Source organism: Quercus suber, unplaced genomic scaffold, assembly GCF_002906115.3.
Source record: "Quercus suber isolate HL8 unplaced genomic scaffold, Cork oak 2.0 scaffold_76, whole genome shotgun sequence".
Taxonomy (NCBI): Eukaryota; Viridiplantae; Streptophyta; class Magnoliopsida; order Fagales; family Fagaceae; genus Quercus; species Quercus suber.
Window position 1 is genome coordinate 158,735 of NW_027069541.1, and position 15,229 is coordinate 173,963.

Here is a 15,229-nt window from a genome sequence, read left to right on the forward strand (position 1 = left end):
CCTCACCTTTGCTTTGCTCGCAGACACAACCACCGACTGTTACCTAGGATTTAAGGTGGTCTGTGTTATTAGTAATAATCACAGACGTGTTGGCGACACCCAATCTGGATTGGTCATTTTTTCGTGGGACACGGGCGAGTGGAAGGAATTTGATGACGGGCTTCCACCTTTTGCTTTGTGTGAACAAAGCATAATAGGTTCGAAGGTGGTAATTGACAAGAAGCTTTACTGGAATTGCTTTGAAGATCACATTCTTGTATGCCACCTAAACAAGAAGTCATCAAAGTCAGAGTGTTGCTACCAGTTGATTGAGGCTCCGTGTTCTCTACGACAAGGAAGGACTCTGTGGAAAGCCAAGGACAACAAGCTTCTCTGCTATAGCCTAGAGGAGTTTGAATGTACGCTGTCTTCTCTGCAGTCTTTTTGGTCTCTTTGCTTCAACGATGAGTGGAAGCCAAATCAAAGTTGCTGCAAGGAGCTTGAGATCTTGGCCGAAGATGAGTTATGTGCAGCCACTAAGTGGATTAATAAAAAACGAGGCTCAGATTCACAGGTTGCCCATAAGATTATAGGTTCCAAGCCTGAATCCAATTTCATTATTTGTGGCAAGATGTGCATGATGAGCTTGTAAGATATGATGTTAAAGAGAGGGATTTCAAGATCTTGTGGGGTTTTGGTGCACCTACAACAAGTGTTGTCTTGCCTTACATGCACAACTTTGCTCCTATTGCCAAGATAAATTTAGAGTTGGAAAAAAGGCAGAGAGAAGCATGAATGATTTGTGTCTGGAGGATGATCCTGAGGAGTTGATGCTCTGCGAAGGAGTCAGGCAAAAAGAGGAACAATAGGAAAGCCAGAAGGAATGCAGCTGCTTCACTTTCTCAATCAACATGAAGAAAGTAATGAAAAATTGTTGCTGGCTCTAATAATTAATATGTAGCAATTGCAATAATTTCTTTAATGAATTAGTTTTGATCTTGATACGGTAGCTCGGAGTAATTCTTTTGTTTTCCCTTTTCATGTTTAGCTTATCAAAATTCATAGATGGTGATGTTATCTCAAATATACAAAAGAGTATATATTATTATTTATGTTTAGAACAATTTTCTGTCATAAAATCTTCTCTCTCTCAATTATTTGTTAGAATTATAGTAAAGTGATTAAATTCATTATTTTTTTAGTGGCTTAAACTTTTGAGAGAATCGATAATTTGATATACTATCAAAGTATGAGATATTGAGTTCATCCTCGACTTTACTATATCGCTCAATGTTAAAAGTCCCACGTGTTGAACTTCACTTATTAAGAGGGGTTTAGGCATACACATGAAGAAAGTGTTACAATTATAGTTAAATGATTAAATTCTCAATTTTTTAATACCTAACTTAAGCCTGCTTTTTGATGAAATTCAGCACTACTTTTTGACTGTTGATTAATAAATCTTGAGAATTCATTCATGTTCATTCCGAATGTGAGTCCCAACTCCATGTGAATGAGAAAATAATTGACAATGAAAAGTTTCATGTGTCTCTATGTTTGTGGTGACGAGAAAAGTTTCATGTGTCTCCATGGACCATGGTGTAATCCTTATGATGATGGGTCGGGTCACGGTTTTTGTTGGACACTCCTAATTAGTAATGTGACTAAAATTACATAAATGATATTTTCAATCATCACATAACGAGTTAAAGCAAAATATCTCAAATACACTTGGAGCCAACACATACTTTTAACTTTTTAAGAATTGAGTAGTCCTAACACTATAGATTATTCCACAACTTTTGTGTATAGTTGTGACGTGGCACACGATGAATGATTAAACATCATTTATACATTAACTTACTTTTATTTATTATTTATTTATTTTTATTATCAACCACACCCTGCCACGCCAGACCTACGAGAAGAGTTGTAAAAAGTTTTGTAATCAAAGACTTTTCCTATGGGTTTTTTTTTTTTTTTTTTTTTTTTTTTTTTGGGAAAGTGAATTTGTGGTGTTTGACTGCTTGTAATTATGTAAGTCGTTGTAATAATTGGGTCAATGGGCCGGCGCATGAGGTTCGTAATTTGGGCTTCCAAAAAATTACTTAGTTTTTGTTTTCAAAAAATATTTTTGAATAGGAAGAGATTGGCCCAATTGGGACTGGTTTTGGGATCCGGTAATGACTTGTTGGTCGGATTCTGTACAACCCGACCCATATCCATCGACGGTGTTTAGGTCACGACACGTAAATCAAGGTGTCACCACCACGCAAAAACCTACTCGTAATTAATTAATTTTTTTTGATAAAACCTATTTTGTTTTGTTTTGTAAATTTTTTTTTCTGAAAGTCCACAAAACCTAAATTTAATTGTATTTTAATTTATTACTATTATTTTATTCCCTTTAACCTATCATCTTATGCTGTTTCTTCTTCTTTGTTCTAAACTCTCTCTGCGCCGAAGTCTAGTAAAAACTCTCTCTGCGCCTCCCTTTTGAAAACTCTCTCTGCTCCTCCCTTTTGAAACTGCTCTTTCTCCACTTTCTCAATTAGCACGGATTTTCCTTTTCCTCTACAAACCCAGCCACGATCGTCCTATTCCTCTGCAGATCTAGTTCGCAAGGTACTTTTTTTTTTTTTTTTTTTTGTTGATTATGTATTTCAATGTAACATCTTTATCCAGTTTCATGTTAAAAATATCATCTTTATTTGGTTTCTCTTATGTAGTTTTGCATCTTTTTCTCTACAAACGCTGTCACGATCGTCCTATTCCTTTGCAGAGGAACTTTTTTTTTTTGTTGATTATGTATTTCAATTTAACATCTTTATCCAGTTTCATGTTAAAAATATCATCTTTATTGGATCTGCATCACTATTGTCCTATTTGCTAGATCTTAACTCTAAATCCTAAAACCAGATTTTAATTTTGCCTAGTTCTATGTTAAAGATGTCACCTTTATTAGTTTTTTACCTCCTAAAATTTAATTGCTTCTCATTCTTGTTTTATCTGTTTGATGAGTAAGATTCTTATCATTGAACAAATGAAGTTCAAAACCCAGGCTGCAAACACAAGCAGGGACGGAACCATGTTGGGGTTGGCCCCCCAACTTTTTAAAAAAATTTGATCTTGTATATATATGTACACAAAAGTTTGAACATTTCACCCTTGATTGATATTCTTGGTCTCCTTCACCCAAAAAATTTACAAACTGACCCTTGAAACCCAAAAAAAAAAAAAAAAAAAAATTATACACAAATGATCTGGCCTACCCTTTTGCCCAATTGTCTCAAGAATAACCAAATTAAAACAAATCTTCAAAAAAAATAAAAAAAACCCAACTAAACAAATCATATATTCGGATACAACAACAATTCCCTAGAAAATAAAAAAGCCAACATTTACCAAATCAAAATCCGGTCGAAACAACACAAGTACCAACAGAAAAAAATCTCAAATCACAAAAGCTCAACCATTTTTTTACCCAATCTCTGGTGTTGATTTAGTGTTGCCAATCTCTAGTGTTGATGTTTTAATTTATAAAATCATTAATTTTTCTTTTTTTTTTTTTTTTTTTTTTTTTTAATTTTTTTATGCTTTGAAGTCTGAACAAATATACTTAGCCAACAATTAGCATGTAAGTATAACCAAATAACTCTATGCCACCAACTATCTTCTTTTATTTAGGTTTTTATTTTTATTTTTTTATCTACTTTATTTATTTCTTGATTACCTTTTAGTTTAAGCATCTTTGGTTTTTTTTTTTTTGGTCGTGTATAGTGTGAGTGTGTGACATTGTTTCTTCTTTGAGTTTTAAACATTTTGTTGCTTTGAATTTGTTTGTTGCTTTAGGTTTTAGCTGACCTTAACTTTACTAACAAATATAACTTAATTTGTTTGTTTCTTCTATTGCTATTGCTTATGAAATATTGATTTTGAATATTAATGGCGAGTTTAATTTAGGCATATGCCTCTTTTTTTTTTTTCTTTTTAATTTACATATTCAGGTTATGATTTCTCAAACTTAATTTTATATATATTTAATTTTAAAATTTTTTTTTATTTGACCCTACAATTCGACCGATGACCCACGGTTGAATCAGTGATCCAGTAACCCAGCTCATAGACCGGGTCAACATTTAGTCTGAGTTTAATAACTATGATTGTGAGAGACAAGGATCGGAGGGTGAAAGTAAAATCAATAATGTATGAAAACAGATGTCATTCCATTTATTAATCATTTCAATTTTCAAACTTTGTCCTCTCTGTTAATTGTATTGCAATATTGATTTCATTCCAATCATCAAACTTTGTGCACTCTGTTAAATAAGTTGTTGTTAAGTGCTCTTAAATTAAAGTTAAAATAACTAAGTTTTGTTATTTCCCATATATATAAAATAAAAATAAAAAAAACTAAGTTTTGTTATTTTTTATTAATCCAAAAAATAAAAATTAGCAAAATTTTAAAAATTAAAATTGATTTTATTTCCAAATTGAAGAAGAAAAAAACGGATGTAATTATAAATATCCAAATCAAAAATAAATAAACTCCTCTCCTAAAAAATTTCTTAGGATACATAAACTCAACAAAATTTTTATATCAATGCAAATTTTTATACATGACTAGGAAAAGCCAATATGAATGAGACTAGGATTTAAACCAAAAAAAAAAAGAAATCCAAACAAAATTTCTATTATGATTTTTCCAAAGAAAAAAACATAAATTCAGCTAAATTTTTATCAATTTCTATACACAAATCACAAATTTACTCCAACTAAATATACGGCCAATAAATCCATCACTTTCTTATTAACCAAACAACTTCCTTTCATCGCCTTTTCAAAAACCTAACAAATTCCGAATCACAAAAATTACTCATTCTATAACAAAAGCAATTTTTTACTGTTAAAACTAATAAAATCTATAACAAAGGCTATATCAAAAAAGTTACAAAGAATGAAGATATAGTTATGGTTATAAACTGCAAAGCAGGGCCCAAAAGTGATCAGATCTAAAACCCGGACCATGACCCACTGATGAAGTCAATCTCCGTGTCAACTGTCAATGTGGCTTAATTTTATATGCAACGCTTCAGCTTCTATTTTTCGTGAGTCAGATTCTTTCTCGCACCAATTGGCATCCTAATCAAAATAAAGTACTTTCTCTATTTCAAATTTTTTGTTCTATATAAAAAGTTAAATTTTTTAAGGTAATATTATTTATTATTTTGTTTATTTTTTAAAAATGTATAAATTTTTAAAATTATTTTTAAAAAATTATTAAAAAATTAAATTAAAAAATTAATAAAGATATAATAGAGATATTAGTAAATTAATGATTTTTATTTTTAAAAACATGATAATATTTTAAGATATTTTAAAATAAAATAGATGAAAAAAAAACATGAGAGGGAGGGAGTATAAATTAAATGCTTGCGCCATAAGCCAACCAAAGAGTCAAAGACGACTAGAAACTAGCTCCCCGCACTGTTATGCCGATTTCTAGGGGATGAATAGCAAACCATAGCAGACTGAAAATACCTATCTACCTTCTTCTTAAGAGAAACACATTACACAGTATCTGTTTGGATCCATGTTTCTCTCTGCGTTTCACGTTTGCATTTAATATTTGCTGGGACCCACGTTACACAGTAGCCAAAATAAACGTTGAGACGAGAAACGCAGGAATGAGCTGAAACGCAGGAATGAAAATACGAGACGCATCGNAAATCTTACAATTTTGTCAAAGAGCTCGCCACCACCAACAAATTCGAGAATGATGTAGATCTTTGATTTGCTTGCCATAACCTATGCATGCAGAACACAGATAATTTTAAACATACACATTGAAAGTGTCCTACTTAAAATAGTGCAACTCAGGGTGCATTGTATCTTGACAAAAAGCTTAGGGTAGTTTATGATGTCTAGAATGGAATAGATAAATATAGTAGGATGATAAGAACTCAGTAGTTCTTAATCAAGTAACAGAATTAGCTACAGTAGTTCTTCAAGGGAACTAGGCCTCCTAGAGTAGAGTATAATAGAGAAGAGAATAGAGAGAGCAAAGAGAAGGAAATTGCATATCATTCTTCAATGTCCTTTGTTACAATCCAGATCACCCTCTTGTAGTTGAGCTATCTGCTATACATTGGTAAAGTTATGAATTCTGTTATACAATCAGTTACAATTTCTTGACTAACTAACTAACCAACCACACTACTATTACAACCCATTACTAACTAAGCCTTCAAGCAAAATGGTACAATAGTAAAACTCCTATCATAGGAATATGCTCTATCCATAGCCTTCCCAAAACAGAATCTGTACATTTAAAGCTTTGGATGGAGGGGGAGAAGACCCAGAAGATGGGAGTAGAGAAAAAGGGGTGGGTTTAATCAATCTAGTTTGGATGTCTTTTAGGGGGGAAGGATATCTTACTCCTCCTAACCCCTCTCTTTCTTTCTTCTTCTTTTTTTTTTTTAATTTTTCTTATTTTAATGATTCAATAATTGGAGGTGGGAGAATTTGAACCTTAGATGTCTCAGTTGGAAACACTAGAAGGTACCAATTAAGCATAACACTCTCAGCCCTAACCACTCTTTTTTAATTCCCCCAAATTGGAGGAATTTTGAGGGAAATTCCACTCATGTTTAAAAAAACATTAAATTGTCCATTTTGCCCTTATGGTGTCAATTTATTTTTTATTCTCTAAAATTAGTAAAAGTTGGTCCTAAGTGTCATTTTATATGATAATTTCTCTCTCTTCTCCTTCCCTACTTAATTTTAAAAACATCCACATAAAGGGGAGGGATATCTATTCTTCTTCTCCCTACTTATGGCATGTTTGGATGTTTAAAAAAGGAGGGGGAGTAGAGTAGAGGGAGGGAGAGTAATGCAATTACCTTGTTTGAAAGTTTTTTAAAGAATGAGGGGGAGGGGTTTGGAGGAGTTTGGAGGGGTTTGGACTCCCTCTAGCCCCCCAATTTTAATTCCCCCAAATTAGAGAGATTTGGAGGGGGAGTAGAGTGCATAAACTATTAACCAAGTAAATTACCTACTTTACCCTTATTATATTAACAAAATTATACAAGGGGAAGGGCTAATTACTCCCTTCCCCCTTACTAATTTTAAAAACATCCAAATAAGGTGGAGGTGAATCATTCTCCTCTACTCTCCTCCCCACTACTCCCCTTCCCTCTACTCCCCTCTACTCTCCTCCCTCTTTAAACTTCCAAACAAGCCATTAATTTTTACAACATCCAAACAAGGGGAACGACTGATCATTTCCCCCTTATTCTTTGCTCTCCTCTCCCTCCAAACTTCTGAACACACTTAATGACAAAACTTAGCCAATACACGGAACACATGCTTAAATGCTTTCTTAGACCATTTGACATCAAGTCCATGATTCTAAAGGCCTACTTCGGTTAGAAAATATGGTTGTTGCCCATATTCTTCATTATTTTTCCTCAACTATGATTTTTTTTTTAAATACTTTTCCTGACCCTGTTTAAGAAAGTACTATGGACCAAATATCAACCCACTTATTTCATCATGAAATTCTTACCACCTTATACTATTACACCGAACTTCATACACTATTTTCTCATAAAGTAAGGACATTATGTAAAGGATTAACAATTAATTGGGTAGAAATCTTGCCATTCAATTAGAATTCCAATCTTTTATTGGAAAATGGCATAAAAGTAAAACAAGAAGTCTTTTTTTTTCATTTTTTTTAATGAGTGTGTTTGACCTTAAAGAGAGGGAAAAGACTAAAGAGTTGTTTATACAGTGACCTCCACTTCATGAGGCACAGTCTCCAGCTGGTTATGCTAGAATTTAGTATTAGGTATAATTTCTATTTGTATTTGAATAAACCATGATGCACATTGTTGAAACAAAACATATTAGAAATGATCTTAATTGGAAAAAAAAAAGAAGATAAAGAGACTGCCGTTACCTCAAAAAGTTTAACAACATTTGGATGTTTGATCAGCTTCATTGTCGAAATTTCTCTTTTTAGCTGCCAGAAGAAGCATCAACAACAACAACAAAATAAAAATTAAAGGACCCTTTGCTCCGGGTTTAAAGTAATCAATCATAGATACAACACTATTCTATAGCTTAACATCACGAAGCAAATGGAATGCGAAATGCAATACAACAATCTTTATTTCAATCAAATTGAAAATAATAAGAATGATACTAATAAAATTAACCGTTCAAGTTCAGGTTCACACCCTGCTCCGTAAAGTAAATATATTATATTAATTTAACGAAAATGATAATTAGAATTTTTTTTTTTTTTTTTTTTTGGGTGAAAGATTATTTCTCCAAATGCATCATCAATTAACAGAATAATCTAACTTTCTAGACTAACCACAGTCAACGACAATGGTCAGTGGACTGCATCTCTATCCAACAATTGGGACCCACATACTCCACTCTTTGGCTACATGTCTTACACGTGGCATCCAAATCATCCAGAGATTCACATGTGGCCCCTTAACATAAAATGTAACAGCACAGCCACGGTCGTACAATTGATTACACCTTATTAATAATATTAAAATAGATTTTGATAACTGAACTATTTATTGGAAAAAAAAAAAAAAAAAACACACATAAACCAATGATTTTTTTTACCCTTTGTATCCTTTTCTTAAAAAGAGTATCAAAATTTTTTTTAAATAATTATACTTTTTTAAAATTATTAATTAACAAACACACTAAAAACATCCATTATCCTTCCTTAATAAAATTACTCAGTTCATATTTTTTTAATTTGTTTATTTAGTACTTAATAGTCCAAAAAAATCTTTTGGCATAATGGTACTTGCATGGAAAAGGGGAAGAAAAAAAAAAAGCATAATAAACTGATAATTCGTAAAAATTTAAATTAAAAAAAAAAAAAAAGAGAAGAAGAAGTGAAGAGAGAAAAGAAAAAGAGTAATTACATGTTCAACCATCTTGTGACGGAGGACTTGGTCGCGATCGAGGATTTTAATGGCAACGTTGTCACCGTTCTCAACGTTCTTGGCGAACTTGACCTTGGCAAAGCTACCCTCACCCACAGTTTTGCCAAGCTCGTACTTCCCCACACGTGTCCTCGTCGCCGGTGTCTTTCTCGAGCTCATCTTCACCTCCCCCCACCGTTCGATGTACTTGTGTCTTTGTTGTGTTCGGTTTTCCCAACGAAAGGCTTACTCAAAATTTGAGAATTCAGATGGTCTCACACTCAGGCTCTCTTACAAGTTACGAGATTGGATTTCCCCCTCCTTTGCTTGTGCTTTTTCTTTTGTTTGCAAAAAACACTTTTACGATGAAAAGATAAATGCTAGTATTACTGAATCATATCATAATTCATAAACCACGAAATGATACTTCATGGTTTTAACGTTTTATGTAGTACCACGACTTATCTATCTGTTAATGCTTACCTCATCCTCATGTGCGCGTTTTGGCCGTGGGCGAGGCCCCACTAGATAATGATTGACCCCGGATCCCACTCCGTTACTATATTATCTTATAAAAATTTGTAACAACCATTTGTATGTATAGGTATAAAAACACTGAGATTTCAACTCTCCCTTATAACTTTATAGATAGAAAAATTATGTGAACATCACCACAATCGGTGAGTCTTCTTGATACAATAAGGTGATAGTAAGTAATTTTTGTAGGAAATAATACTTTGTATTAGTAGTGATTCTTTGCTTCTTCCGAAAACATCCCCACTACATACCCTTGATTTACCGACTGACCCGCTGCCTTTGTTTTAGGGGTGGCAAATGGGCGGGTTTGGGTGGGTTGGGGTGGGCATAATTGGGTGGGTATATAAAACCCATTTACCCATTTAACTAATTCCTTATAACCCAAATCCAACCCAACCTAATTATTATGGGTAAACCCCAACCCACCCAATTACCCAATTATCAAAATTACCAAAATGCCACTAAAGTGAAAATGACTAAAGTACTCTAAAATCTTCAAAAATGACCAAAATGCCCCCAAAACTTGAAAATTACCAAAATACCCCCAAAACCCAAAAAAATGACCAAAATAACTCCGAAACCCAGAAAATGACCAAAATACCCTCAAAACCCAAAAAATGACCAAAATACCCCTGAAAGCCAAAAATGACCAAAATACCCCCTAAAACCTAAAAAATGACCAAAATACCCCCAAAACCTTAAAATTACCAAAATACCCTCCAAACCTAAAAAATGACCAAAATACCCCTGAAACTCAGAAAATGACCAAAATACCCTCAAAACCCAAAAAATGACCAAAATACCTCCTAGAACCTAAAAAATTACCAAAATACCCCCGAAACCTGAAAATTACAAAAATAATCTCAAAACCTACAAAATGACCAAAATACCCATAGAACCCAAAAAATGACCAAAATACTCCTGAAACCTAAAAATTACCAAAATACCCCCAAAACCCATAAAATTACCAAAATATCCCCAAAACAAAAAATGACGAAAATACCCCCGAAATCTAAAAATTACCAAAATATCCCTGGAACCCAAAAAATGACCAAAATACCCCTGAAACCCAAAAAATGACCAAAATACCCCTGAAATCTAAAAATGATCAAAATACCCCAAAACCCATAAAATGACCAAAATACCCCTGAAACCTAAAAAATGGCCAAAATACCCCAAAACCTAAAAATGACCAAAATACCCCATAAACCCAAAAAAATGTCCAAAATACCTCCAAAACCTAAAAAATTACTAAAATACCTCTGAAACCTAAAAAATGGCCAAAATAACCTCAATGCCTAAAAATTGACCAAAATAACCCTGAAAACTAAAAATGACCAAAATACCCCCGAAACCTTAAAAATGGCCAAAGTAACCATGAAGCCTAAAAATTGACCAAAATAACCACAAAACCTTTAAAATGGCCAAAATAAACACGAAGTTTAAAAATTGACCAAAATAACCTTGAAACCTAAAAATGACCAAAATAGCCCATAAACCTAAAAATGACCCAAATACCCCCTAAACCTAAAAAATGATCGATATACCTTTGAAACCTAAAAATTAACTGAAATACCCCTTGAAACCTAAAAAATGACCAAAATACCTCTGAAACCTAAATACGACCAAAATAACCCTAAACCTTAAAATGACCAAAATATCCTCGAAACCTAAAAAATGACCAAAATACCCCGAAACCTATAAAATGACAAAAAAGCCCCTTAAACCTGTAAGTCGATAAAAATACACCCTAAACCTAAAACATTACCAAAATCTCCCGTAGAACTAAAAAATGACCAAAATACTCCCTAAACATAAAAAAAATGACCAAAATACTCCCTAAACCTAAAAATGACTAAGATACCCCAAACCCCTATTTTGGTAATTTTAGAGGCTTTGGGTGTATTTTGTTCATCTTACAGGATTAGTTGTATGTTGGTCATTTTAGATATTTTAAGGGGTATTTTGGTCGTTTTAAAGGTTTAGAGGTATTTTGGTAGTTTTAGAGGTTTCAGGGTATTTTTGGTAATTTTAGAGGTTTTGGGTTTATTTGGGTCATTTCAAAGGTTTAGGGTATTTTCATCACTTTAAAGGTTTGAGGGTATTTTGGTCATTTTTTAGGTTTCAGGGGTATTTTGGTCACTTTTTAGTTTTAGGAGGTATTTTGGTAATTTTATAGTTTTAGGGGGTATTTTGGTCATTTTTAGGTTTCGGGGTTATTTTTGTCAATTTTTACACTTCGGGGTTATTTTGGTCATTTTTAGGTTCTAGGGTTATTTTGGTCATTTTTAGGTTTCGGGGTTATTTTGGCCATTTTTTAGGTTTGGAGGTATTTTAGTCATTTTTTAGGTTTCGGGGTTATTTTGGTCATTTTTTTAGGTTTCGGGGTTATTTTGGTTATTTTTTAGGCTTCGGGGTTATTTTGGCCATTTTTTAGGTTTCAGAGGTATTTTGGTAATTTTTAGGTTTCGGGGGTATTTTGATCATTTTTTGGATTTCAGGGGTATTTTGGTAATTTTTAGGTTTCGGGGGGTATTTTGGTCATTTTTGGGTTTCAGGGATATTTTGGTAATTTTTTGGGTTTCGAGGGGTAATTTGGTTATTTTTTGATTTCAGGGGTATTTTGGTCATTTTTTTAGGTTTCGGGGTTATTTTGGTTATTTTTTGGGTTTTAGGGTATTTGGCCATTTTTAGGTTTCGGAGGTATTTTGGTCATTTTTTGGGTTTTAGGGACATTTTGGTCATTTTTTGGGTTTCGGGTGTATTTGGTCATTTTTTAGGTTTCGAGGGTATTTTGGTCATTTTTGGGTTTGGGGGTATTTTGGTCATTTTTGGGTTTTAGGGGTATTTTGGTCTTTTTTTAGGTTTTGAGGGTATTTTGGTCATTTTTGGATTTCAGGGGTATTTTGGTCATTTTTAGGTTTCGGGGGTATTTTGGTCATTTTTTGGGTTTTAAGGGTATTTTGGTCCTTTTTTGGGTTTCAGAGGTATTTTGGTCATTTTTAGGTTTTTGGGGGTATTTTGGTCATTTTTTTGGGTTTCGGGGTATTTTGGTCATTTTTTGGGTTTCAGGGTTATTTTTGTAATTTTTTTATTTTAGGGGTATTTTGGTCATTTTTTAGGTTTCGAGATGTATTTTGGTCATTTTTGGGGTTTAGGGGTATTTTGGTCATTTTGTAGGTTTAGGTGTTATTTTGATCATTTATTAGGTTTCGGGGGTATTTTGGTCATTTTTTAGATTTCGGGAGGTATTTTGGTCATTTTTTGAGTTTTTGGGGTATTTTGGTCATTTTGCAAGTTTAGGTGTTATTTTGGTCATTTTTTAGGTTGAGGGGGTATTTTTGTAATTTTAGTAGTTTTGGGGTTGGGTAATTGGGTACCCAATTAAAACCCAATAAACATTAGTGTTAATTGGGTTTACTTGGGTTAATACCCATTTAACCCAACTAATAATTGGGTAAGTTTGGGTCTATTTTAAGTGGGCGGGTTTGGGTGGGCAAATGGGTTTGGGTTGATTTTGCCACCCCTACTTTGTTTTGACAAGTCACCCTTTGGTGTGTGGTTCATGTGATCAAAGCAAAAATTCTAGCCCTACAAAGCCCACCGTAGCCTACCACACATATGGCTTTGAAGAACAACGAAGTTTACTTAACTACGCTACAAATGACAAATCCCACGATGGCCGATGGCCTACAACAAAATGGTTTTTGAATAACAAAGAATTTTACTCAACTACGCTACTAAGTTCAAACGGTAGTCCTGTATTTTCCAAGTTTTACTTTCAAACATAATTCTCTGGTTCTCCTTTTTCCCTCTATTTCTAATGGCTATCAAATTTGTGTAATAGAGTTATTGAATGCCTGCTTAACTGCTTTGTGCTTACTATCATGAGTTTTTACAATTTTTTTCATTGTAGGTATTAATAACGTAGGGCTGTTTGGATTGAGAGGAGAGGGGAGCAGAGAAAAAGATCAAAGTTAGTTAAAAATAGGCTAATTTTAGGCCAATTTTACTCTATTCTACTCTTCTTCCCTTCAGTCCTCTTCAATCCAAACGAACTATTAATAAATCATAACCACAAAATGTCTTGCTTTGACATAATTAACTTAAAAAATACTTCTAATTTATTTTATTTAAAACTATTTTCCAAATTATTGAAATAAACATAATTCATTTAAGGGAGTAGAATTATCTTTATTCTCTTTGAAATAAACAAATATTAATCTATAGTTACGAATATTCATGAATCTTAAATTATATGTCATGCAATTTTCATTCTACCAAATAATAGATAACGATTGAGGTCCCTTTAAAATTAATATTTAAAGTTTAAACTTGCAATACATTATTTCTACAATGTCAATATATCCCTTTGGTGTTCTTCCATATATGTGTGTGTGTCCCTTTGGTTATGATCCGTACATTTTGCCTTTAATATGTCTAAAAACATTATATTTTAATGTTCTAAGCGAGGTCATTTTTGTGCATAAAAGGTTCTAATGAAAATCGGGCATATTGATATTATGGTAACATTTAATGTTATAAATTACAAATTTTCAAATAGATATATTTCCTCGCTCCATGGGATTTCCTTAATTATGAAAAATGGGTGAATACTTTCTTCGTTTCATTACTTTATCCATTTTTCATCTAACCCACAAGGTTGCAACTAACTTTAACTAATTAATTTTAGATGGTACCAATAAGTTCTAGCTAACTCAATTATTAAAGTCTTTTATTATTGAGTAAAATAGATGAGGTCCAACTTCTAATAACAGAAAGTAATTATCATGCAAATAAATATTTTTTAAAAAGTAAATAAAACTTAGATGGTTCAAAATGTGTAGTTACCACAGCGAGTTGAGGACAATTGTGTAATTGTGAGCATGGCCTAGTTGGTAAATTTTAATGGAGAAAAAACAAAGAGTTTGCCAAAAGGCAAATTTTTGGGCCGGTTTAATAGAGGAGTTTGAGTAGAATTTTTTGTAATTTTTTAAAATATATGTGAATAAAAAAATGTGTAAAATATTTATAATATTATTTAAAATTTAAAAATAAATATTTAAAATATCCTACCAAACGGGCATTTTCCTTTTTCTTGTTTTGTATTTTTCCTCATATGCTAATATGCATTTAATATTTTTGGCCAAAAGTGTCACATGTATGTGCAATAATTGAGAACGTCCAAAAAAGCATTACTATATGATGACTAGACTTTCGCTTATTGTCTTTGAAGTTGGCTTATCCTGTTGTGCTGAGGTGAGAGAGTCGAACTTTGTCCACATATATTAGTGGGAGAGATTTTTCCACAGGGGCCAACATATAATAGCCACCGAACCATTATAATCAGAATGGAATCTAAATTTTTAATCAGGTATGGCTTAGTAATCCTTGGTGGCTCCAAGATTTTTTTCTAAGGGGTCAATAAGAAGATAAATTTCATATAAAAAATGAATTTTATGGTCTACGATATTTCTTTATTACAAATTTGTCCATGGTATTAACAAGAAAATAAAATATAAACTATTAGTTCATTTGATTTTTTTTTTTTTTTTTTAGTAAAAGTTCATTTGGTATATAATTTCATAATACAATGAACATACTAATTATTATTATTAAGATGAAATCTTAGAAATCATCAATTGTTTTCAAATTCAATAAATATATTAATTATTATCGCTAAGTGAACTTTAATTATTATTGCTCAAAATTCTTTTATCTATTAGTTTGTTTTAACTCTTTACAATTCTTGT

At 32.5% G+C, this 15,229-nt stretch overlaps 1 protein-coding gene across 1 annotated transcript; it reads right to left on the minus strand.

The window, feature by feature from the left end:
- Window positions 1-4,737: 4,737 nt before the first annotated feature.
- Window positions 4,738-9,323, minus strand: LOC136061503 (CBL-interacting serine/threonine-protein kinase 9-like). The gene is made up of 4 exons (XM_065773550.1): window positions 8,940-9,323; window positions 7,943-8,005; window positions 5,716-5,787; window positions 4,738-4,827 (listed from the first exon to the last, which is right to left on the minus strand). Exons 1-4 carry the CDS (start codon window positions 9,117-9,119, stop codon window positions 4,738-4,740), a joined length of 405 nt encoding a protein of 134 aa, XP_065629622.1. The 5' UTR covers window positions 9,120-9,323.
- Window positions 9,324-15,229: the final 5,906 nt, after the last annotated feature.

Excerpts from the sequence above, each read along its gene's own strand:
- LOC136061503 (XM_065773550.1), bottom strand. The coding sequence starts at position 9,119 with ATGAGCTCGAGAAAGACACCGGCGACGAGGACACGTGTGGGGAAGTAC. Across the intron at positions 8,006-8,939 it reads GTCACAAGATGGTTGAACAT|CTAAAAAGAGAAATTTCGAC; the intron begins GTAATTACTCTT and ends TTCTTCTGGCAG. Across the intron at positions 5,788-7,942 it reads ATGTTGTTAAACTTTTTGAG|GTTATGGCAAGCAAATCAAA; the intron begins GTAACGGCAGTC and ends CTGCATGCATAG.